At 35.3% G+C, this 22,446-nt stretch overlaps 3 protein-coding genes across 3 annotated transcripts in view; all 3 read left to right on the top strand.

Annotated features, from left to right (window-relative positions):
• Positions 1-77: 77 nt before the first annotated feature.
• On the top strand, positions 78-10,551 carry dpp4 (dipeptidyl-peptidase 4). Its single transcript, XM_055216901.2, has 26 exons — positions 78-287; positions 481-565; positions 1,205-1,297; positions 1,521-1,615; positions 2,185-2,259; positions 2,338-2,390; positions 3,309-3,378; positions 3,898-4,018; positions 4,396-4,550; positions 4,639-4,733; positions 4,819-4,951; positions 5,080-5,118; positions 5,218-5,316; positions 6,440-6,510; positions 6,607-6,660; positions 6,732-6,859; positions 6,949-6,996; positions 7,284-7,382; positions 7,461-7,530; positions 7,607-7,801; positions 8,929-8,983; positions 9,086-9,185; positions 9,286-9,344; positions 9,512-9,584; positions 9,687-9,760; positions 9,916-10,551. Exons 1-26 carry the CDS (start codon positions 282-284, stop codon positions 10,006-10,008), a joined length of 2,238 nt encoding a protein of 745 aa, XP_055072876.2. The 5' UTR covers positions 78-281; the 3' UTR covers positions 10,009-10,551.
• A 920-nt stretch (positions 10,552-11,471) lies between these two features.
• On the top strand, positions 11,472-17,223 carry gcga (glucagon a). The gene is made up of 6 exons (XM_055216902.2): positions 11,472-11,582; positions 11,672-11,789; positions 12,112-12,264; positions 13,094-13,210; positions 15,708-15,851; positions 16,783-17,223. Exons 2-6 carry the CDS (start codon positions 11,701-11,703, stop codon positions 16,802-16,804), a joined length of 525 nt encoding a protein of 174 aa, XP_055072877.2. The 5' UTR covers positions 11,472-11,582; positions 11,672-11,700; the 3' UTR covers positions 16,805-17,223.
• A 970-nt stretch (positions 17,224-18,193) lies between these two features.
• Positions 18,194-22,446, top strand: part of pcyt2 (phosphate cytidylyltransferase 2, ethanolamine) — a 13,946-nt gene continuing 9,693 nt past the window's right edge. The window contains exons 1-6 of the mRNA XM_073861323.1: positions 18,194-18,460; positions 19,486-19,574; positions 19,804-19,963; positions 22,020-22,088; positions 22,171-22,255; positions 22,341-22,382. Coding sequence (XP_073717424.1) covers positions 18,336-18,460; positions 19,486-19,574; positions 19,804-19,963; positions 22,020-22,088; positions 22,171-22,255; positions 22,341-22,382 — 570 coding nt within the window. The 5' untranslated portion in view covers positions 18,194-18,335. The remainder of the gene's footprint in view (positions 18,461-19,485; positions 19,575-19,803; positions 19,964-22,019; positions 22,089-22,170; positions 22,256-22,340; positions 22,383-22,446) is intronic.

Genomic DNA, 22,446 nt, shown 5'->3' on the forward strand with positions numbered 1-22,446 from the left:
ACTTTAACGATTATGGCATGTTGGGAGTGAATGTGTATGAATGCATAAAACTACATAAATATCTTTTGACGTTTTGACATATTTATAGATAAATCGCTGAATCATTGGCTGATATCAGGGAGTATGTTTTACCATATAGCGAACTTTAATCTACCACGACTTTATTGTTCCCTTTACAAGCAAAGTGAAGGTAATCTTTAACACTCGTGCCCTCAGTGGCGCACCGGGACAGAAAGCAATTTGCGCTGAAGAATAGCGGAGTACTGATCTGGGACTGTAGCATGAAGGTTAGTAAGTAAAAAGTCTGCAAATATTGTCCATACAACTTGTAAAAGTTTGTTTTTAACGTCTAGATGGTGAAAAGCGCGAATGCGTAAAAGCGCATTTGGAGAGGATCCCTGCGTTCCACGCACAATGCGTTGTGTTGTTGACTCGTGTGATCGTGGATTTGATTTGTTTTGAATATTATGCCATGTTTAGGAAATCGGAAAATGGATTCTTGCTGCACTCGGGATCGCAGTGACAGTGGTCTTGATAGTTGTGCCAACAGTCATATATCTGAACGGTAAATACTTTTACATTCATGACACTGCTTTTATACACTTCGCAGCCTTCTGATTTATCGTTGGGCTTCGTGACAAACTTGTAAGATGTCAAACGCATGCTTTATGGGTTTATTAAACTTCAATAAAGTCATCATTTTATACTAGTTAGTGTGATGTCACAGTTGATTGGCTACAGGAGAGCTTACATCAGTGTTTTTGATGTTTCCAGTTGTTATCTGGGCCATTATCTCACTCTGAATTTGAACTTTGTACAGGATGATCATTTTCCTTTTAGCTCTGGTTTCATGCACACACACTGTATACTGTAAAATCAAGGTAAAAGGGTCCCACCAATGCCATAAATGAACTGTAAGATGGCATGTGTGTGTTTTAAAAACGTTTGTCTCAAAGTATATCTTAATACATCTATCTATCTATCTATCTATCTATCTATCTATCTATCTATCTATCTATCTATCTATCTATCTATCTATCTATCTATCTATCTATCTATCTATCTATCTTTCTGTATATCTATCTATCTATCTATCTATCTATCTATCTATCTATCTATCTATCTATCTATCTATCTATCTATCTATCTATCTATCTATCTATCTATCTATCTATCTATCTATCTATCTATCTATCTATCACAGAGGATAAAGCACAGCCACAGAAGACCTTCACACTTGAAGATTATTTTAACAACACTGCAAGGAGCAAATCATATAACCTGCGCTGGGTCTCAGGTACTGTGATTTTAAATAGGGTATAATAATGGTGTTTTTGTAGCTTAGTTGGTAATCCATTGCGTAAGCATTGCAAAGTTAATGGTTTCCATTCCCAGGAAACACACATATTGATACAATTTATAGATTGAAGGCACTGTATATATTTAACATAAATAAAACTGAATGTTTTGAAATAGTCCACCAAATTTTTTTTATCCTCCTTTTTGTTTTACCTCCAAAGATGATGAATATCTTCACAAGACAGGAGACGGTTCAGTATTTCTGATCAACGCAGTTACAGGAAGTGAAAGTGAATTCCTTAACCCTCAGACGTTTGTAAGATGTTTTACAAATCACATTTGGCATTTTTTTCCCCCTAAAACCGAAGTCTTTTAAAATTAATTGATCCTTTCGCATACACACATTAAAGGGACAGTTCTCCAAAAAAATGAAAAATTTGATCTGGGGCACCATTGACTTCCATAACAGGGAAAAATAATACTTAGGAAGTCAATGGTGCTCTGGATCTGTGTGGTTACAAACATTTGAAAACAAATCTAAATGAACTATCTCTTTAATTCACATGGACATTTGGCTAAACCAATGACATTAGTTTAGGGTGGAGCTACTTGCATAAACAAGACTTGCAGTGAATCAAATAGGGTTGCATAAAGATTAATCTATTGCAGAATGAAGGTTTTTGTTTACATCATAAATGTGTGTGAACTGTGAATAATAATTATGTATATATAAATATGCATGTTTAATTTTAAGAACAAAAACTTTTATTCTGCAATCGATTAATCATGATTAATCGTGATTAATCGTTATGCAACCGTAGTATCAATCAAATATTATATCAATAATCAATACTGAGATGAATTGCCTTCCTTTCATCTCACCAGGCCCGTGTGGCAGCTTCCGATTACATGGTGTCAGCCGATCGTAAATATGTCTGTTTTGTGAGCAACTACACAAAGGTATCAATCAAACACATTGATAAGTGATTGATCACGTGTATGGATCTCTGCGTGTTTAATGTTCGGTTTCTTTAACAGCTATGGAGACACTCATACACTGCATCATACTCAATTTATGACCTGGCAAGCAAGTATGTTTGATAGATTGTTTTTTAAAATGATCATAGACATACTTTATATAGATGCTGAATTGCTCGTTAAATCATATATTAACAGCACTGCCATATTGCGCTATGAAGACGTACAAGTGAAGGGGAGCCATGTTTTTTCTGGATTAAAAGCACATAAATGTTTACATTTCTCAGCCGATTTAGCGTATGATCTAAATGGAGTAACAAAAATATAGTCTTTATTTAATTTTATTGTCCAAAAATTGTAATTGCGAAAACGCACATTTGTCAAGCATTGAAATAAATGTCGAAACGTAAACGCTGCTCCCACACATGTGTATAGACTATTTTGCAAGATGTAAACAACACTGGTCCAGATGCACTTCCTGTTGTTTTTAAGTTTTTTAGTTCACATTTTGATTCAGTTCTAAATTTTCTGTTGTATTTTGTTCTAATATTAATTACATTTGTTCAGTGTTAAAAAAAAAACTAAAACAGGAAGTTCTTCTGGACCAGTATTGTTTACATCTTGCAAAATGGTCTATATGCAATGGTCTCGGGCAGTGGTTCTCAATTCCAGTCCTCGGGCCCCCCCTCCCAGAACATTTTAGATGTCTCCATATAAAAACACCTGATTCAGTTTATCAGCTCGTTAGTGTGTTAATTAAGGTGCCTGATCAGTGAAATCAGGTGTTTCATATAAGAAGACATCTAAAACATTCTGGGAGGGGGGGGCCGAGGACTGGAATTGGGAACCACTGGTCTAGGGTAGTCTTGCCCTCCCCAAAATGGCGGCGCTAATGACACGTTTGTGGTGTCTAGCTAAACCAGCTATGTATTTTTCCTTTTTAAATGAAACAGTTTAAATGGTTACTTTTTGAAGATTTTATACAAGGCTTAACGATTACTTGAAATGTATTAACTTCTTTTGTATATCAGTGCATTTATAAATGCAGATATTCCACATGAAATCCAGTACCTCGCTTGGTCGCCAACTGGTCACAAGCTGGTGAGTATCAGTGAGAACTCGATTACCGGTAATCATAAAAAACTAAATCTGTAATGTTTTCTTCGAACAATGTTTTGCGTTGTCTTTAAATGAATTTTTTCTATAAGAAACTTTGTTTGCAGACATATGACTCAGAAAAGTAGCGCACAACTTATAGCAGTCATAATACGTTCATCTACGTGTTTTGGTGTATTTTAATATTTAAACTAAATATTTTTAATAATAGTGTTTTTGAACCTCACCATAGTAAATATTTAAGTATACTAGTTTATCAATTTAGTATAGTTCATACTACAATATACATGAAAGCATGATTTATATTTCTGCGTAGGACCGACCGACGCCGTAGCATGTACGTTGTAGGCTACGCGTCAGTTTTCATTAATACTTCTGCGTCATTGTTTCTTCGTACAATTTACTTCATAAAATCAATGCAAAAGTATACATTTTGCTTAACAAATGTAGTATAATATAATATTATAAATATTGAACATGCTGATCTTGCTTAAATCTATTTAGGCTTACGTGTGGAAATACAACGTCTATGTGAAAGAGACTCCCACTTCACCTCCATATCAGGTCACTAATAATGGAGCCTACAACTTGATCCTCAATGGCATTCCTGATTGGGTGTACGAGGGTAAGTGACGGATATTAGCCAATCATAGGTGGTTATCGACAGAGACTTATTAAAGGGGCAATAAGTAGGATTCAAACGAATCGTGCTCTCTAGCGCCTCGCCTTTCCAAATGCGTGTTGCTTACAGTCCCTTTAAAGGTATAGTACATCAAAAAAGGCTGTGATTGGAAAATGGTCGTAAAAATTTTACTGCTAATCTAGGCAAGTGACTCACACTTACTGATAATAAAATGGGCAACAACCATCTCATATACAGTATTTAAGTCTATATTCGAACATACTTTGCTGTTTTGGGGCAGTAAGCAACTACCTAAACTACTCAGTACTATGTGTTATTTTCACCTGTTTGACAATCCGCCATACTTGTTTCTTCTGCAGAAGAGATGTTCTCCACAAACTTTGCTTTGTGGTGGTCACCAAATGGGAGATTTGTGGCGTATGCTCAGTTTAACGACTCGGAAGTCCACAGCATCGAGTACTCCTGGTACGGTAATGGTCAGTATCCAGAAACAGTCTTCATACCGTACCCCAAGGTAAATAACATCTTCAACTCCGACTCCATCAAATATCATGCTAACATAGCTGACAGGTTTTTTACACTTTTGTTTGTACGATACACAGCCTGGAACCCCAAACCCAATCGTGAAACTTTTCGTATTGGATACGAACACACATAACATCTCGGAAGTTGTCGTCCCCAGTGATGTAGGGGCAGGGTAACAAAACCTCTTAGTTTTGCAAATCTGGTTTGCAAGGGTTCTTCAAATGTTATTTTACCTAAAACTTGGTGCTTTATTACAGAGACCATTATCTGAGTACAGTCACATGGGCGACGGACGAGCGCATTGTAGTTCAGTGGCAGAAGAGGACACAGAGCTATGTGGCTCTGAAATCGTATAAGTTTAACGATGGCAAATGGAGCGAAGATTTGCTGGTACGTTTAAAAAGGTTTAGCCACCAAGATCATACACGAAAAATAATTTAAGAAAATAAATCTTGATGGTTTTACAATATTGTCTGATTTCAAGTACTTTAAAATATTGTTTTTGTGTTTTTGAACAGAACCAGATAATCACAAGCAGCACGGGTTGGGTTGGCCGGGTATAAAGCACCCTTTGTTGCGAGAAACTATTTATTTATTGTTAATACAATGTTGATTAAATGTTATAGGTTGGTTTTTCGTTTATCTTGTTTTAACAGTTCTCTCCAGATGAACCTGTCTTTCGGCCAGATGGCGAAAGTTGTTATTACATACTGAGTGACGGAGAAGGGTTTAAACATCTTGTTTACTTTAAAGACGTGAGTTTAATCAGTTTACGACTAAAATGCGCTAACGTTTTAAAATGCCAATTCGTAACTTTCACCTCTCTATCATTAGCTGTGTTTCCATTGCTATTTAAATTGTGCAAATTGATTTTGCGAATTTAATATGTGGCCAATGGAAATTGACATGTTTCCATTGGCGTATTTTCAATTGCAATGTCAGTTTGCGCAATTTGAAGGGAAATGGAAACGCAGCTATTGTCACAAATTGAGTTTTTTTTTTTTAAGTAAAATGAAACTAACACTACTTGCAAAATTGTATTGCTCAAATTATAACGCGTTTTTATGAGTTTGCGAATTTGGAGTAAGGTAAGGCTTTTATGTACTTGCTTAACAACTGATCTTTGCTTAAAAAAAGTTGTGGATTGCAGCTTTATGATTTAAAAACTGTGCTACTTATTCCTATTATATAAATAAATTTGGTCTAAATTTGACGACACTTTAAAAAATAAATTGTTGCACATAAATTTGTACGTTTAATTAACTTGAATTTCCGATTCATTTTAACTTTCTTGACTAGTTGGGAGTTGCTTATAAATTATAAAAATAATGTTGAATTAGCTCAAAATATTTGAAGAGTTTCATTGCAAAACGAGATAACTCCGTTTTTTTAATTGTTCAGAAATCCCGTTTTTTGGTTGTGCATTCCAATTAATTTCAATGCAACTGCAGTTGGTTTGTTTTGATTTAAACCTTCATAACTTAAAAATACAGCTAAGTAGCACAATAAAACAAAATAATAACATGATAACATAATAATAAACATGTTTTGACAAAAATTTATCTCGTTTTGCAACGAAACTCTTCATTTCAACTTTATTTTATAATTTATAGCAACTCCTCACTATTCAATAAATGTAAAATAAATTGTAATTTAAAATGTATTAAACTTAAACATTTAAGTGCAACAAGGAATTTTTACACTGTATTACAAAAAAAAGGTTTCATTTTACGTTCAACCAAAAATATATTCAGGTCAACTCACTAGGCCAAAAATATACTTTTACTGTCTCATATAGTACAAACACTTTCATTAAATAGGATTAAATGTAAAAATTGTTTGTGATGTTCAATAATGTTGTCCAATGTTATTTTATAGGCAGACAAAACATTTCTGACGAGTGGAAAGTGGGAGGTCGTGAGCATTCTTAAAGTCACAGAAGATGCCGTGTAAGTTGGTTCATAAAAATTTCCTATACATTTCTGGCATTGCTGAAACGTAGATTTTATTACGTTTGTCCTCTTGTCTTCCCTTTTTTGCGATAGATACTATGTCAGTAACCAACATAACAGCCATCCAGGACAAAGAAACGTTTACAAGTAAGTCGGGTAATAATATATGTCTTCACAGTTTGAAAATAAGATAAATAATTATTTTAACCCCCCTGCAGGATCACCATAAATGGTGCCTCTCATTCTGAGCCCGTGTGCCTGACGTGTACCCTAAATGAGGACAGGTGTAAATATAATTCTGCTCTATTCAGCCATAAAGGGACATACTATCGTATGGACTGTTCAGGTACATGCTACTGTACAGTATTTATACTTGCCTATATATCGCAAAACACTTGCAATGGATAAAATATTGTTATGTTTTTGTTTCCGTAGGGCCTGGACCTCCTCTGTACACACTAAGAAACAGTCGAGATGGATCAGGTACGGACATTCATTTAAATAAGATCGGTTTGGTCAGAACTGTGCCCCTAGTGGTTAAAAAAAGGTTCACAATTTTTAAGGGGTTGACGTCACAAACTATTTAAAGTTTTTTTTACATCTTTCTTTGGTTAAATAGTATTAAGGGAATATGGCACATGAAAATTAATTGTTAGTGTTAATTGGTTGTCAGCCATAAATTTACAATTATTATCAGTTTTGGACAAAATCTGTAAGATTTTTAATAGCTGAAACTGGGTTATTAGATTGTCCCCAATTTATTTATTTAGAGGTGAGAGTTCTTGAAGACAACAAAGATTTGGAGGGCATTTTGCAAGAGATCGCAATGCCATTGGTTACACATAATACTCTTAAGATTGGGGATTTTGGTAAGACTAAAACTTTTTTTTATTGATTCATTCCAAAGAAAATCCGATCCTAATCTTTCTTTTCATTTCATCATACAGATCTCTGGTACCAGATGACATTGCCTCCCAAATTCGATAAATCCAAAAAATATCCTCTGCTTATTGATGTGTAAGCCAGCTACTTATTTTTACCAAATAGTTTAGTCGTGAGCAAAAAAACAACGTAATTTATCCTTCTTCTGTAGATATGCAGGGCCCTGCAGTCAGAAGTCAGATTTGCGGTTTAGGGTTGGATGGTCGACATACTGGGCCAGTACAGAGAATGTGATCGTGGCCAGCTTTGATGGAAGAGGAAGCGGTTACCAAGGCGATAAAATCATGCACTCCATCTACAAACGACTCGGTACCTACGAAGTCGAAGATCAGATTACAGCCGCTAGGTAAAAATCTGTCGTGTTGGTCTTAAGTGTATGTTTATGCAGTTAAACTTGTGCTGAGAATCATTTAATAGTCATCAAGTAATTTTCAAAAATTACCATATTTACTAATACGCAATACTGTTTTTTTTTTTTGTTAATGAAATTTATCAGTGCGCTTTATTCGGAAGAAAAAAATCTAACCTAAAAATGTACTGTAATACCAATGAAACGCCTTCACTGAACGATTATGACATTTGGCTGACGGTTAATCGTCTAACAAATTGTGGTGATTATGACGATTAATTGCCTGTTTTATTGCTTTGACATTTAATTCTCATCTATTTTTTGTTTGTTCATGAAATAATTTTCATACATTGTTGAGATTACTTAAATTACATTTTTTGCAAGGTTTACCTGGCAGTAAATATTAATACACAAAACACATTTAATTATTTAATAATTATCTTTCAATCTATCTTTTTCATAAAAAATAAAGTTTCGTAAAAATAACTGAAAATAAAAATGCAATCAAAATAAACGGACTATACCAGAACAGGCCTTAAATACTGGCCTTCATACTGCTTATAAAAGTTTTGCAGCATTTCTTTAAATGCTGTTTTATCCACTCTATTGAATGGCTTTGCAATGTATCGCGTTACACTGTGAGTTAAGGAGTACCATCTAATACGGTCTCGTTTATACAAGTGCTGCAGCTCCCCCTTGTGTTTTGTAGAGAGATGTGCAATCATTGCGGTGATCTGAAATCAACTGAAATCATTCGCTGATATCACCCTAATTTTTTCACACCTCCCCTTCATCCACCAGTCATATAAACCTCACTTTTCATCATCTAAAATAATCATAGATATAATTAAATAATTTAGATAATGATTTTTTAAATGTTTTTTTCTGTTTTACTCTGAATTACATCACATCATAAAAACAACAACAAAAAGTTGCTTAATATCATATTTTGGTCTTATTGTGATAATGTTGGTACTTTGGTTACAAAATCAATCATGCGAGTGCTTGAAAAATGTGGAAAGGTAAAATAAACCTGTAGTTTCTTCATATTTTTTAGATGTGTAATCATACAGTAATTAAATGCGAAGAAAATGAACTAATTTTTTACTCTTTTATTTTTTTAGAGAGTTTATCAAAATGGGCTTTATTGATAAAGATAGGATAGCCATCTGGGGCTGGGTAAGTTCCCCAAATTTTTTTTTTTCAATTTATTGGCCCTTAAGCATATGGTCAAAGCTGTATTTTGGGTCTTGAGTCTTCAATGCTGTGTCTCTAATGCAGTCTTACGGTGGTTATGTCACATCGATGGTTTTGGGAGCTGGAAGCGAAGTGTTTAAATGTGGCATGGCTGTCGCTCCAGTGTCTAAATGGGAGTATTACGGTAAGTTACTGTAAATATGATTCAATGATACAGACATTGTGCGTCATCAGATTCATTCATTATGTATTGTGCTAAGCATTTTGACTGTCATTTCCAACAGATTCTATTTACACTGAGAGATACATGCTAACACCCACAGAGAATCAGGACTTTTATGACGTAAGTTGACAAAAACGGTGCAAAGTTGTAAAGTTGTCGTAAAATCTCATCATGTCTAAAGAACGTATACAAAAGACGTCACAAACATACGAGTGAGTCAGTTCTTAAATAAATCACTGGAGGAAAGCGCAGATTTCCAGGTTTACGGGATGTTGTGATTCTTGCAGAATTCCACAGTGACGGGCAGAGCCAAGAACTTTAAATCCGTTCAGTACCTCCTGGTGCATGGTACTGCTGACGGTAAGATGTATACAGTACCTCTTTCTCTCTCTCTTTCTCTCTATTAATAACTCATATGACTTAATGTTTAAGTGTAAAACACATTCCATCTTGTATTTTTAGATAATGTTCACTTCCAACAAGCTGCTCAAATCTCTAATGCTCTGGTTGATGAGCAAGTGGACTTTGATGCAATGGTAAGACAAGCACTTGTAGCTTAAGTAATAGAGAATCCTGCTAGCAACAACAAGATCATTTTCATATATCAAATGTATAACTCTTTGTATATATATAAAATTACACACCGTAAATGCTAAATTTACATATATTTATTAACCTTTTTCTTGTTCAGTGGTACACGGATAAAGATCATGGACTCGGAGGATCCGCCAACAAGCATGTGTACACTCACATGACTCATTTTTTGAAAAACTGCTTCACTTGAACTCATGAACTCTTTCCTCCGGACAGAACAACTACTCAGAAACTTCAGCGTTGAATCAACGTTACTTCCGGACTGATTCATCGCTTGAACACGTCACACGTATACACTCACAGATGAGCAACCCCTAACACCGTAAACAACTGATTTGTGATGTAAAAATGGACACTTTGTTAACCTGTATTAAAAAAATAAAACCTCACATTTATTAAAATGTCAAGCAGCAATAAGAAACTGTGCCATGTGGAATGTAAATGATCAGATGTTATCGGATGTTCATGGATGCGCACAAGCTTGATGATCCAGAATTTTTTTTTTATTCATTACATTATGCATATTTTGCAGCTTTGAGCTGGGAAAAGCAATGTATATTCTGTCCATGCAGGAAGTTCATTGTCAGCTATTAATTTGATGTGAAAAACATAAAGAAAATATATATTTAAAATCGGGTATTAAGTATGTAAGTTTCTTAAGTGGCAATATTTATTGTATCTCCATTTATAATGTACTGTGCATTGTAATATAATAAATATCATTTTAATTAAACTGCACAAATATACTTTATTGATTCTTTTATTGTATTTTTTTACCAAAGCATATCATTTACTGTCTATGACAAAAAAATATTAATTCCAATAAATAAATTCGAGTTTAAAAATTGACACTTCTAACGTATGTTACAAAAACTTTAATTATTAAACTTACATTTTTAAGTTTAATCAACTTGATTTTACAATTTATTTAAAATTTATTTACTAGTAAAAAGTTATAATTTATAAAATGATAAAATTAAGTTGAATTAGCTTAAGTTATAATTAATTGTAATTTCAAGTTGATTAAACTTAAAAATTTAAGTGCAACAAGGAATTTTCATACCCTGCTAATGATAAATAAACAATTTAGTACAAATAACAGTCAAACAAATTATTTCACAGCACTAAATTTGCTTTTTTGGGAATTTTAAACTTTTCCGAGACAACCTGAAGGATCAAGTGGTTCACCATAAAAAATTTGCTGTAGTTATGCAGCTGTTTGCCAGTAACTAACTGTATATTTATAGTTATGTTATCTACTTCAAAGTTAAATGAACATTAACAAATGTTTGTCTTTACAGAATAAAACTATAAAAAACAGCCTTGTGCAAAGCATTCTGGGAACCAGAAAACCTTTTTCTGTTCTAATGTAATGTAATTTTATCAATTACATCTTCACACAATTAATTCAAAATCACATAAACATTTTATGTACAAAGCATTCTGTTCAAGAAAAACATAAATTTGTGTTGTCGTCTACACAGTAGCGCTTCACGCGTTATTTTTTCCTTTATTTGCGAAGCATCCTTTCTCTTTCTTCACACCTCCAGCACTTTGGCAAATCTCTCTCTTTAAACAAACATTGGATGAGATACACCCAGAGCGGTAAATGGACTGAAACTAATGAATGAGCTGAATTGAACGTGTGTATGTGTGCGCTTTCAAAGCAGGCCAGCCTACTTGGTTTGGCTATATAAACCTAGAGGTTTGAGATGAGGCCACAAAACCAACAGCAGAGGAACAGGAAGGTCCATCCATTCATTCGTAAGTTGGACCAAAAAACTTGTAGATGTTGGGTTAGTTGGTCTTTGTGGTACTTTTAGTTATTGTTTGCATGTCTATGATTTCTACAGGACGTGTGTAAACTCTACAGAAGCTGAAAATGAAGGGCATCCAAGTTTTTGCTGGTCTTCTTTTATTACTCTTCGTTCAAAACAGCATTTGTGCTCCACTACAAGAGGAAAGCACGAGGTAAGAGAAATGTATTGAGAAATCTATACGTAAATCTATAAATCTAATCTATCTTATCTGAGACACAGATCAGAAACATATTCAATTGGTTAAAAATAACTTGTGCTTATAAGTAAGTTTCCACGTAGGTGTGTGTCATTTTTAAATAATGCACAATTAAACAATAAATGTATTTAGTTTGGTTTTTGAACTTTTGTAAATTGTTTGACGTTGAGTATATATGCGTTCAATAAAAGTGCTCAGACATTCTAAAAGTTTAAATGGTCATGGACATTCGGGGGGTGTACACAATTATACTGACTTCAAGTTTCTTCGCCTGTAGCACAGAGACAGTAAGTTATTTACCGAGAGGTGAAGATTTTACGACCGTAAAAAGGCATTCAGAAGGGACGTTCTCGAACGACTACAGCAAATACCTGGAGACCCGAAGAGCGCAAGACTTTGTTCAGTGGCTCATGAACTCCAAGAGAAACGGGTACGAACGATTACAGTATTTCACACACACATATATAATTTTGTAGCGATATTGTTGAATTGTTTTTTGCCATAAAAATTTTACGTTGTTTTAAGTATTTTACAGTATTTTCGTTTAAAATACATAGTTTTTATGTATTAAGTATCTAAACTAAGTATTTTTATTTAATTATATTTATATATCTATAAATAAAGCTATATATTAATATTATATATATATATTTAATCAAAGTCCCTTTAGGGAAGTCATGTCACTTGGCGGCCATGTTTGCAATGCCCCTGGGCAGTTATACAAGACTACACAAGTCCTATCTACTTATTTATTTTAGTTATTTCTAAAGTTGTATGCTAAAATCACAATTAAACAACGTATTTCTGACCAACAATTCAACCTGACATCAACCGTGCAATAACTTTTGTTTTTTTAAAAGCTAAAATTGTGCTAAAAAACTTTTCCAAAGTCGCTTCAGCTATTGCGCATTCAAACAGGTTGGCAAGCACCTCACGTGACAAAGCCCCTCCCCCAGAAAAATGTCAGTCTTTATCGATAAATGATTGGATTGTTTTAATGAAAGGCGAGATTTCCGTCTGCAGAGCGGCCATATTGAGCGCTGCCTTTTTCCCCATTCATAGCAGTGTTCAATCTTAAAAATATTTAACCAAAATCTTTGATTTAGTTAAATATTTCATTTAAAGGTCTAACCCAACCCTAACCTAGCCCGACCCAGACCCACAATCCACTTTACCATTCAAATTCACATTTTCGCCAACTGATTCGAATTCAAACATTTCATCTATAATAATTCCCACAATGCATCTCTTTTTTCCAGAGGTCCATCCAGACGTCACGCTGAAGGGACTTACACCAGCGACATCAGCTCGTACCTGCAAGACCAAGCGGCCCAAAACTTTGTCGCCTGGTTGAAATCAGGACAGCCCAAACAACAGTAGGCTTCAATGCTTAGTTGCCTTCAGCTGCTTATTGATCATGACAAAGATGCAAATAAAGAAAGAGCGAGTGTGTGTGTGAGAGAGAGAGAGAGAAATAACAGATTGCTTGCTTGCTTCTAACGCACTTTACGATAAAGCTAATGCTAATAAATCACGCTGAAACTGGGCTGTGTGTTTCTGGTTATCTTTCTGCCATAATGTTTGTGCGAAAACTTTTGTTGTTTTTGTTGCTAAACTAATCAAACACCTTCTCAAAAATCTACTGCCTATTTATATATCCATGCAACTCATTATTAATCAAATATGAATGTGATTTTGTCAAATATGATGCGTTCTTGAAATGACATTGCCATTAACCAATTAGATTCGAGTGTTGGTGTTAGGGGTGGGGCTAAAACCCCATTTTGTTTGACAAAAACGTCTTACCATGGCTGCGTTTTGGCTCCGACAAAATATGTGTTTTTTAAACAGAAACGGTGATGCGTTGAACATCCTGTTCTGATGACGCACGAGTTGCAACTACGGTAGCTAAGAAGGCCATTTTTTGTGTCCTTTTTAAAATGTGTCCAGAACCTGATGAAATCTATATAAATACGTGTTTAATACTGTAAAATACCCTCGGTGTTATAGTCAACACCCTTGCCGACCAGAATGAAAGTAAACATTCCAACTTGGACCCATTCTGCGAGCTGTCTCTTTACTACCGCGTGGTTTATTTACATGTTGCTGCTGATTGGACTGCAGTTCTGACACACCCACCAAACAAGAGAAAATTTATCTCAAACCCTGTTGCACATCGGTGTACACCGTTTCAAGGAAACTGGTGTTTCTCAAACGCGAGGATGCATCATAGGAAGGCTGCATCCTAGGACCTCTGCATCATAGGAAGGCTGCATCCTAGGAAGGCTGCATATCTCGGCTGCCACATCATTCATCACGCATCGTCGAAGGACATCTCAATTCAAAGGACGCTTCAAAGGCCCTTCATTCTGACAATTTTGAAGGATGCATGAACTGTATCCTTCGTGCCCTCAAATCACCCACAATCCTTTGCACAAATTCAAAAAACATCACAAGAATCAAATTGGTACTTTCGTCACTAAATTTCATTCCAAAATATAAGCCAAACATTGGTAGGAAACGAGTGGGCACCCAATTTCTTCAATGCAAATTCTGTATAGAACTGGAAGACTCTTTAAAGGACAAGTTCAGTATTTTACACTTAAAGCCTTGTTTTCAGATTGTTTATGATGAAATAGAACGGTTTTGACTGAAATTTGGACATATGATGCTGGCCCGAGAATTTTCGGGTGTTTATTGTATCACCTCCCATCTCTACAATGGCTCTATAGGTGCACTGGAACAATCCTTCCTAAAATGCATTGAACTTTTGTTTGCAGGGACGTGGGGCTCACCGAGTGGTCGGGGGTGTTCACTGATGTGCTCACACGGGAATTGCTGCAAAAGATGCTTTCCAACAGGTTTTATCGTAGTTTTTGTCCAACTCCATTGACTTGTATTAGATGTGCTGTGAGGTACTGTATTACTCCACGCCGGGAACTCTGTTTGTATTCTTGCAATTGGCAAAGGTGGACTATCGCCACCACCTGGGCTGGAGTGTTTATTATTCAAGCTCTCAGCAGAAGAATATACGGGTGTGAGGCGTTTGGAAAAATAGGTCCACAAGTTTACAACAAATGCTAAAACAGCTGTTGGAGGGCATCTTTTGCAGCGATTTTTGTGTGGGCATATCGGTGAACGCCCCTGACCACTCGGTGAGTTTCACGTCTTTGTAAACGAAAGTTTAATGCTTTAAGTGTAAAATACCGAACTCGTCCTTTAACTTCTCACTTTAAAGTTTTCCTGAAAATACGACGGGGGTGGGAACCTTTATGTCTTTGCCATGGACCACTGTCAGAAGGTCTGTACTATAGGGTGCGTCCTCGGGTTTGAGAAACACCCAACATGTCGTTTAACCCGGAAACCGTAGCAAAACGTTGCGTACTGGTTTGAACTTGAACGTGGCCCAGGCAGGATTATAGTCATACAATTGAATATTAACAAAACAAACAAATTATCTATGCAGTGTTGCAAATGTAGCAACTAGATTCAGCGCCTTTTTGGACTACTTTAGCGAATGTTTGTGAAAATGTAGTGACTGTTTGAACAAACCTTGACGATTAGTCAGTATTCATACTTATTCCTATGTCTAAAAACAGAAACACAAAATATTAAAACGAATAACAGCTTAAATGTGCGGATCAGTTGTTTAAAAAAAAGAAAGTAGAAAAAGCAAAACAGACAAAATGCAAATACGATGCGATGACGTCACAAACATGCTGATTAGCATATGACGACATTTAGCAACTTTTCAAACAGACTTATTGTTCCTTTTTTTGTAACCATACAAAAAACAGCTTACAATGTCAAACTCCAAACGTTTAATAATGATCATGATTTTGTTCTCATAAGTTGTTTGTCACATGTGCCTAGGTCTGCAGACAACAGAGGTGCAAATCTGATCCGCAGAAGGCACGTAGATGGCAGTTTTACCAGTGATGTCAACAAGGTTTTGGACAGCATGGCTGCTAAAGAATACTTACAATGGGTGATGAACTCAAAGGCAATGGGGGCGAGGTGACTTCCTTTATAGTGTTAAATACTATAAACAAAGATTTAACCAGATCTGATAATAAGTGTGAATGTTGAGGGGACAGTTCACCCCAAGATGATAATTTGATCATAAACCACTTATACCTGTGTCGTTCTAAACCGATTGTCATCAGAATTTTTGTTTAGATGTTTTTGATGGAAACCGTGAGGCTTCTGTTTGTCCCATTGACTTTTTCATCAGTCGTTCAATAAAAATATTATGAAGCGACGAAACACGTTTGTGCGCATAAAAAACCCCAAAACAAACGATTTTATCCAACAATTTATTCTTCTCCAAGTCATTCAGTGTGCGTTTACGAGCAGACTATGGTGTATGCTGCTGATGTCAACTGCTGACGTAGTTGCGAATGTTTTTTGTTTTTTACGCTTTTTTACCCATTATGCAAAGATTGTAAACAATACTTAAACAGCCATATAAATGCGCAAATTACTTTCCAGCGTATTCTGTGTCTTTACTACTTCAGCAGGTCTTTTCGTGAACGCGCACTGAACAACTAATCAGGAGAACATATTATTAAATAAAATCGTTTGTTTTGTTTTGTTTGCGCACAAAAGTCTTCTCGTCACTTTGTTATATTATAATTGAACGACTGATGGAACATGGACCTTTTTGGCAATGTCTTTCATTCTTTCTGGGAAAAGAATTGTGTATAGCCTAACTAATTGAAGTCAGTGAGACAGACAGAAGCCTCCCGGTTTGCATCAGAAATATCTGGAAATGTTTTCTGAGGACAATCGGAGCGCTTGGTGGTTTGGAGCGACAGAGGGTTTTTGTGATTTATGATCAAATTGTAATTTTGAGGTGAACTATCCCTTTAAGTACAAGAAATATTACTGGATTTTATCAAGAGGGAATAAATGTGTCTTATGTGATTTTTTTATTTGATTTTTTTAGTGGCAAACGGGACGGGAATTGATAAAGAACCAATGGACTTCCCTATTACAGCTTAAAACTGGATCCTGTTGGCCTTCAATCATCAAATGAATGAATGCCATATCGCTTAAAGCCAAAAGTCTGGAAATCTAAAGCCATATTACTATAATATATATTTTTCTTTTTTATTTATTTATTTATTTTACATTTAACTTAAGCACTGAAGTCATTATTATTTATTCTCCTGTGACTTAAAAACATCATGTACCCTAAGTTATAAGAAAAATTGATATTTTTTTAAGGTTTTTCTATGTGTGCGATATTAAAGGAACATCAGGTTAACTCAGGTGAATGCATTAAATACTCAGGAAAAACTGAAAATTTATTTGTGTCACAACTGTATCAAAGTGTCGTTGAACGGTGTCCTGCTCTGCTAAATAAACGTTTTCATATTCATCCCGAGTCAGTCTACTTGAACATTTGTGCATGGATCTACAGCGCCACCTAGAGGACAGACTGCGAATATCTCGTATTTAAATCATTTACAACGTGTAATCTATGAAACAGGCATTCAATTACATCATGCCCCTTTAATAAACGTAATAATATTTAATATAATTAGAAATGTATGAATGGAATTAAAATAAAATGTATAATATTAATATAATAAGTAATAATAATGTTGATACAATTTTGGATGCAAATAACCTATTTTTACTCATGTTAAATAACAAAATTGTAGCTTGTTTCTAGAATTGTCAGAAAAATATTACACTAACTTTAATGAGAAGTATTGACAGCATTATGATACAACAGGAAATAGTTTAGGAAATAGGAGGCCTACCTACGTAAACAAATATGTTTATTTATTATTCACCTATTCAGAAAGGATGTGTTGAGAAAAGTAAAGTAAAAATAAAAAATACTAATTTAGATGTTTTTATATAAAATATCCTTGTACTATTTAAAGCAACTCTATATGTACCTACGTCATGTGAATGATATAAACAAAATTATATAAAATTAAATTAAATTTGAGTTGATTAACGTATAATTTTATTATTAAAATAACTTTAAAAGATTTTCTATAGGTTATCGCAGGTCGTTTCTCAATCCGAAGGCTGCAGCCTGCCAAGGTCTCATATGCAGGCTGCATACGTCATCAAGCCTGGTTTATTTAAGTTATCTGAGCATTACATTCGCAAATGATAAGGATATTACAACAATTTAGGATTAACTACAAGCAATAGTCAACTTTATAATTGTTATAATTTTAAAATAAGACAGTCTTGATTGCGTATGCAACCTACAAATGCGACCTCCGGAGGCTGCAGCCTTCGGATTGAGAAACGGCCAATGTCTGCGAGGAATGCCTCGTATGAGGCGACACGCGTATGACGTCACTTCCCCAACCGGCGTTGTACGTCGAGGGGGCGTGTGGTCTACGCGTTGCGTCATCAACATCGCGCACATTCTCTTTGCATCTGCGAAGAAGGGCGTTTTGGCTTTACCGGGTTTCCGCACCGGCTCTGTGTGTTACAGTCGCTTTTAACCGACAGTTTTACGCGTAAAACATGATTAGAAACGGAAACCACGCAGAGGAGGAGAACAGCGGGGAGTCGGGCTCCTCCAACCAGGAGGCGTTAGCCCGCAGCCCGGAGAAGAGGAAACGGTTGATCCGGGTGTGGTGTGACGGATGGTGAGTGAGACCCATAGCGTAGATCACACCTAACGTTTTGCTTTCTGTTTTGTTCAAAGAAATGAGACGTGGTCTTTAAATTGTATCATTCAAGTACTGTGGCTGTACAACTATGGTTATATCGCGATATCTGCACGCAATGGTATTGAGTGGCTGTCATTTCCATTTACCATAGTATTTACATGGTACTCCACTTACAAAAATAAAGAGGGTCGTACCACAATGGATTTTAACCATAATATCACTATTATAGCCATATACAATGGTATTAACATGGTACTTCACTTACAAAAATAAAGACTTACTTTCTTAATATGTACCTTGGATGGCTTACCGAGAAGTACTATGGTATTACTATGGTACTATGGACATGAAATCTTGGTACTACAATGTTTGGTATCACAAAAATACATTCATTTCAGTACCGTAGTAGACATAAATGCACCATGGCTTTACAACCTGATACCATTACTGTGCCACAGTGCATACAATTGCTTTAACCATGATGATATCAGAAATATACCATGGTATACCTCAACATAGCATGGTTTTACCATAGCTAGAACTGTGCCACAGGAGAACCACATTACAACATATGTTAATACCATGGTACGTGAATTTAGACGTTATCATGTCTAAAATAATCAAGGTACTTTTGTACCCCTTTTCTACAAAATACCCTGGTATTACTATGGTACTACAGAGTCAACATGCCTGTTGTAAGCCTTTCATTACATCAGATGCTGAAACTGAATTTATAAATAGCTGACACGTTGTGGCGGCTAGAAGAGGATCATGGGAAATTGGAGATTACGTCCCAATGTAATTCCATCGGCCTGTCTGGTGATCTTACTGGGGCAAGGGTTCACCGTGGTTAAATAACAAATTTACAAACCTTCTCTTGTTACTCCTGTCAGCACCAGCGTTTCACATTTACTACATAGTCAATGAAGGTTTTATTGAGCGCTGTTATTTTCCTGACCTTGTGAACTGATCGATGTTGTATTTACTCTTTTTGTCAACAGCTATGACATGGTACACTACGGTCACTCTAACCAATTGAGACAGGCCAAAGCAATGGGAGATTATCTGGTAGTGGGAGTCCATAAAGACGGTATGCATTACAACACACATATTTGATTCGGTCCTTCATAATTCAGACTACATTTAAAAATGTATGAATGTCATTGCATTAGATAAGGCATTTATTGTAAACATAATTGGCTTAGAAATGTTTTTTTGTTTTTTTTTTCGAAAGCTTGAGATCCATCTGTGCATTTTTGTGCAAGTGTTTATTGTTTTACTATGAGGGATTAACTGTGAAATAATAAACATTTTCTCAGAGGAAATAGCCAAACACAAGGGCCCTCCGGTCTTTACTGAGGCTGAGCGTTATAAAATGATACGGGCCATAAAGTGGGTGGATGAGATCGTGGAAGGTGCGCCGTACGTCACCACGCTCGAAACGCTGGACAAGTACAACTGTGATTTCTGCGTACACGGAGATGAGGAAAGATTAATTGTAAAGAAACATAAACACTTGAATTATTTCATAAACAAACATGTAAAGTATTTCCCTTAAAATGCTGTCAAGTTAGCTTACTACATTTTGTGAGTTATAAAATATATTGATAAATATTGGTAACCGATACATTGGCGCCTCTCTAAAAAAAGATGGTGAAGAATGTCTACGTTACACCAAATTATGATAATTTAATGTTATTTAGACATTTTCAACATCTTTTTTAATTGTATTCTGCCGATATGCTAAAGGTTTTAAGATCGGATGATAAATATCGGTAACCGATACATCGGTGCATCTCTAAATAAGATCGTGAAGAATGTACATTACATCAAATTATGATAATTTAATGTTATATAGACATTCTTCACCATCTTTTTCGATCGTATTCTGCTGATATGCTAAATATTTTGAGATCGGCTGATAAATATCGGTAACAATACATCTGTGCATATCTACAAAGATGGTAAAGAATGTCTTCATTGCATTAAATTATGAAAATGTAATGTTATATAGATATTTTTCAAAACCTTTTTTCGATTGTATTCTGCTGATATGCCAAAGGTTTTAAAATCAGCTGATAAATATTGGTAACCGATACATCGGTGCATCGCTAAAAAAAAGATGGTGAAGAATGTCTACATTATATCAAATTATTAAGGGTGTCACGATTTCGAATTTAAATCAAAATTGATCGAAATTAAGTCACAACCTCGAACTTCGAATTAAAAAATGGTATCGTCTATGCTGCCACGGCCCCATGTCACGTCCAGTCGAATCAAGGATTTGGAGAATTGTGACACCCCTACAAATTATGATAATTTAATGTTATATAGACATTCTTCACCATCATTTTTGATCGTATTCTGACGATATGCTGAAAGTTTTAAGATCGGCCAATAAATAACGGTAACAGATACATCGGTGCATCTCTAAAAAAAAAAAGATGGTAAAGAATGTCTACATTATATCAAATTATGATAATTAAATGTGATATAGACACTCTTCACAATCTTTTTCAATCGTATTCTGCCGATATGCTTAAGGTTTTAAGATTAGACGATAAATATCAGTAACCGATACATCGGTCCATCTCTAAAAAAGATGTTGAAGAGTGTCTACATTACATCAAATTATGATAATTGAATGTTATATAGATATTCTTCACCATCTTTTTCTATCATATTCTGTTGATATGCTAAAGGTTTTAAAATCGGATGATAAATATCGGTAACCGATACATCGGTGCATCTCTAAAAAAAGATGGTAAATAATGTCTACATTACATCAAATTATGATAATTTAATGTTATATAGACATTCTTCACCATCTTTTTCGATCGTATTCTGCCGATATGCTGAAGGTTTTTAGATCGGCCAATAAATATCGGTAACCAATACATCGGTTTATCTCTTAAAAAGATGGTAAAGAATGTCTACATTACATCAAATTATAAATCTTCCCCATCTTTTTTGATCATATTCTGCTAATATGCTAAAGGCTTTAAGATCGAACGATAAATATCAGTAACCGATACATCGGTGCATCTCTAAAAAAAAGATGGTAAAGAATGTCTACATTACATCAAATTATGATAATATAATGTTATATATACACATTCGTCACCATCCTTTTTAGAGATGCATCCATGTATTGGTTACCGATATTTATTGGCTGATCTTAAAATCTTCAGCATATCAGCAGAATAGGTTTGATAGAATGCAAAAGGCGGAAATCATAAACCAGTAGTTTATATATTAACTTCAGGAAGGCACGGAGTTGTGTAATGTCTGTTGCATAGTCCAATGTTATTTGCAAAATAATTAAAAGCGTGCCAAACCAAAATGAGATCTGTACAGATAAATGACCTCTAAAGATTGTCATGTTGTCTTGTCTTCGTGGTTTTTTTTATTTTGTTGGCCTGTTTAATGTTAAATGGATCAAATCCATGTTATTGAAATGCATCAGTAAACTTGCTAGTAAAACTAATGAAACTTTTGTTGTTTAATTAAATAATATACCTGTATTTATTTTGATAGATGACATCACCTTGACCGTGGACGGGAAGGACACTTACGACGAGGTGAAGAGAATGGGCAGATACAGGTAAACATAGTTTCGCCTAAAATCTGCAGGCACTCCTAAACTTGAAATTAAATGTCTGTCATGCATCGTTTTTGCCCAACAGGGAATGTAAGCGCACGTTGGGAGTGTCCACGACGGATCTGGTGGGGCGAATGCTTCTGTTGACTAAGGCGCACCACAGTAACATTGTAAGTTAATTATTTTTTGTGTGGCGTATGCGTCTTTAAAAGGTTTTTACGGCTCAATTATAGATCTGCGCCTTCTCTTTTTCAGGATAATACAGCCTACCAGCTCCACACGGATAACTTTGGGAAGGTGAGTGGATTTAGACGATACACAGGTTTGGCCAATAGAGGTCAGGGCTGAGCTGTTGATAACA

The sequence above is a fragment of the Misgurnus anguillicaudatus genome, chromosome 23 (genome assembly GCF_027580225.2).
Source record: "Misgurnus anguillicaudatus chromosome 23, ASM2758022v2, whole genome shotgun sequence".
Lineage (NCBI taxonomy): Eukaryota > Metazoa > Chordata > Actinopteri > Cypriniformes > Cobitidae > Misgurnus > Misgurnus anguillicaudatus.

What these genes read in the sequence shown, in the direction of transcription:
- dpp4 (XM_055216901.2), top strand. An exon ending in AACAGTCATATATCTGAACG is followed by an intron (nt 566 to 1,204) that starts GTAAATACTTTT and finishes TATCTATCACAG; the next exon opens with AGGATAAAGCACAGCCACAG. An exon ending in GGATAGCCATCTGGGGCTGG is followed by an intron (nt 8,984 to 9,085) that starts GTAAGTTCCCCA and finishes TCTCTAATGCAG; the next exon opens with TCTTACGGTGGTTATGTCAC.
- gcga (XM_055216902.2), top strand. Translation starts at nt 11,701, where the DNA reads ATGAAGGGCATCCAAGTTTTTGCTGGTCTTCTTTTATTACTCTTCGTT. An exon ending in CTACAAGAGGAAAGCACGAG is followed by an intron (nt 11,790 to 12,111) that starts GTAAGAGAAATG and finishes CTTCGCCTGTAG; the next exon opens with CACAGAGACAGTAAGTTATT. An exon ending in TCAAAGGCAATGGGGGCGAG is followed by an intron (nt 15,852 to 16,782) that starts GTGACTTCCTTT and finishes TGATTTTTTTAG; the next exon opens with TGGCAAACGGGACGGGAATT.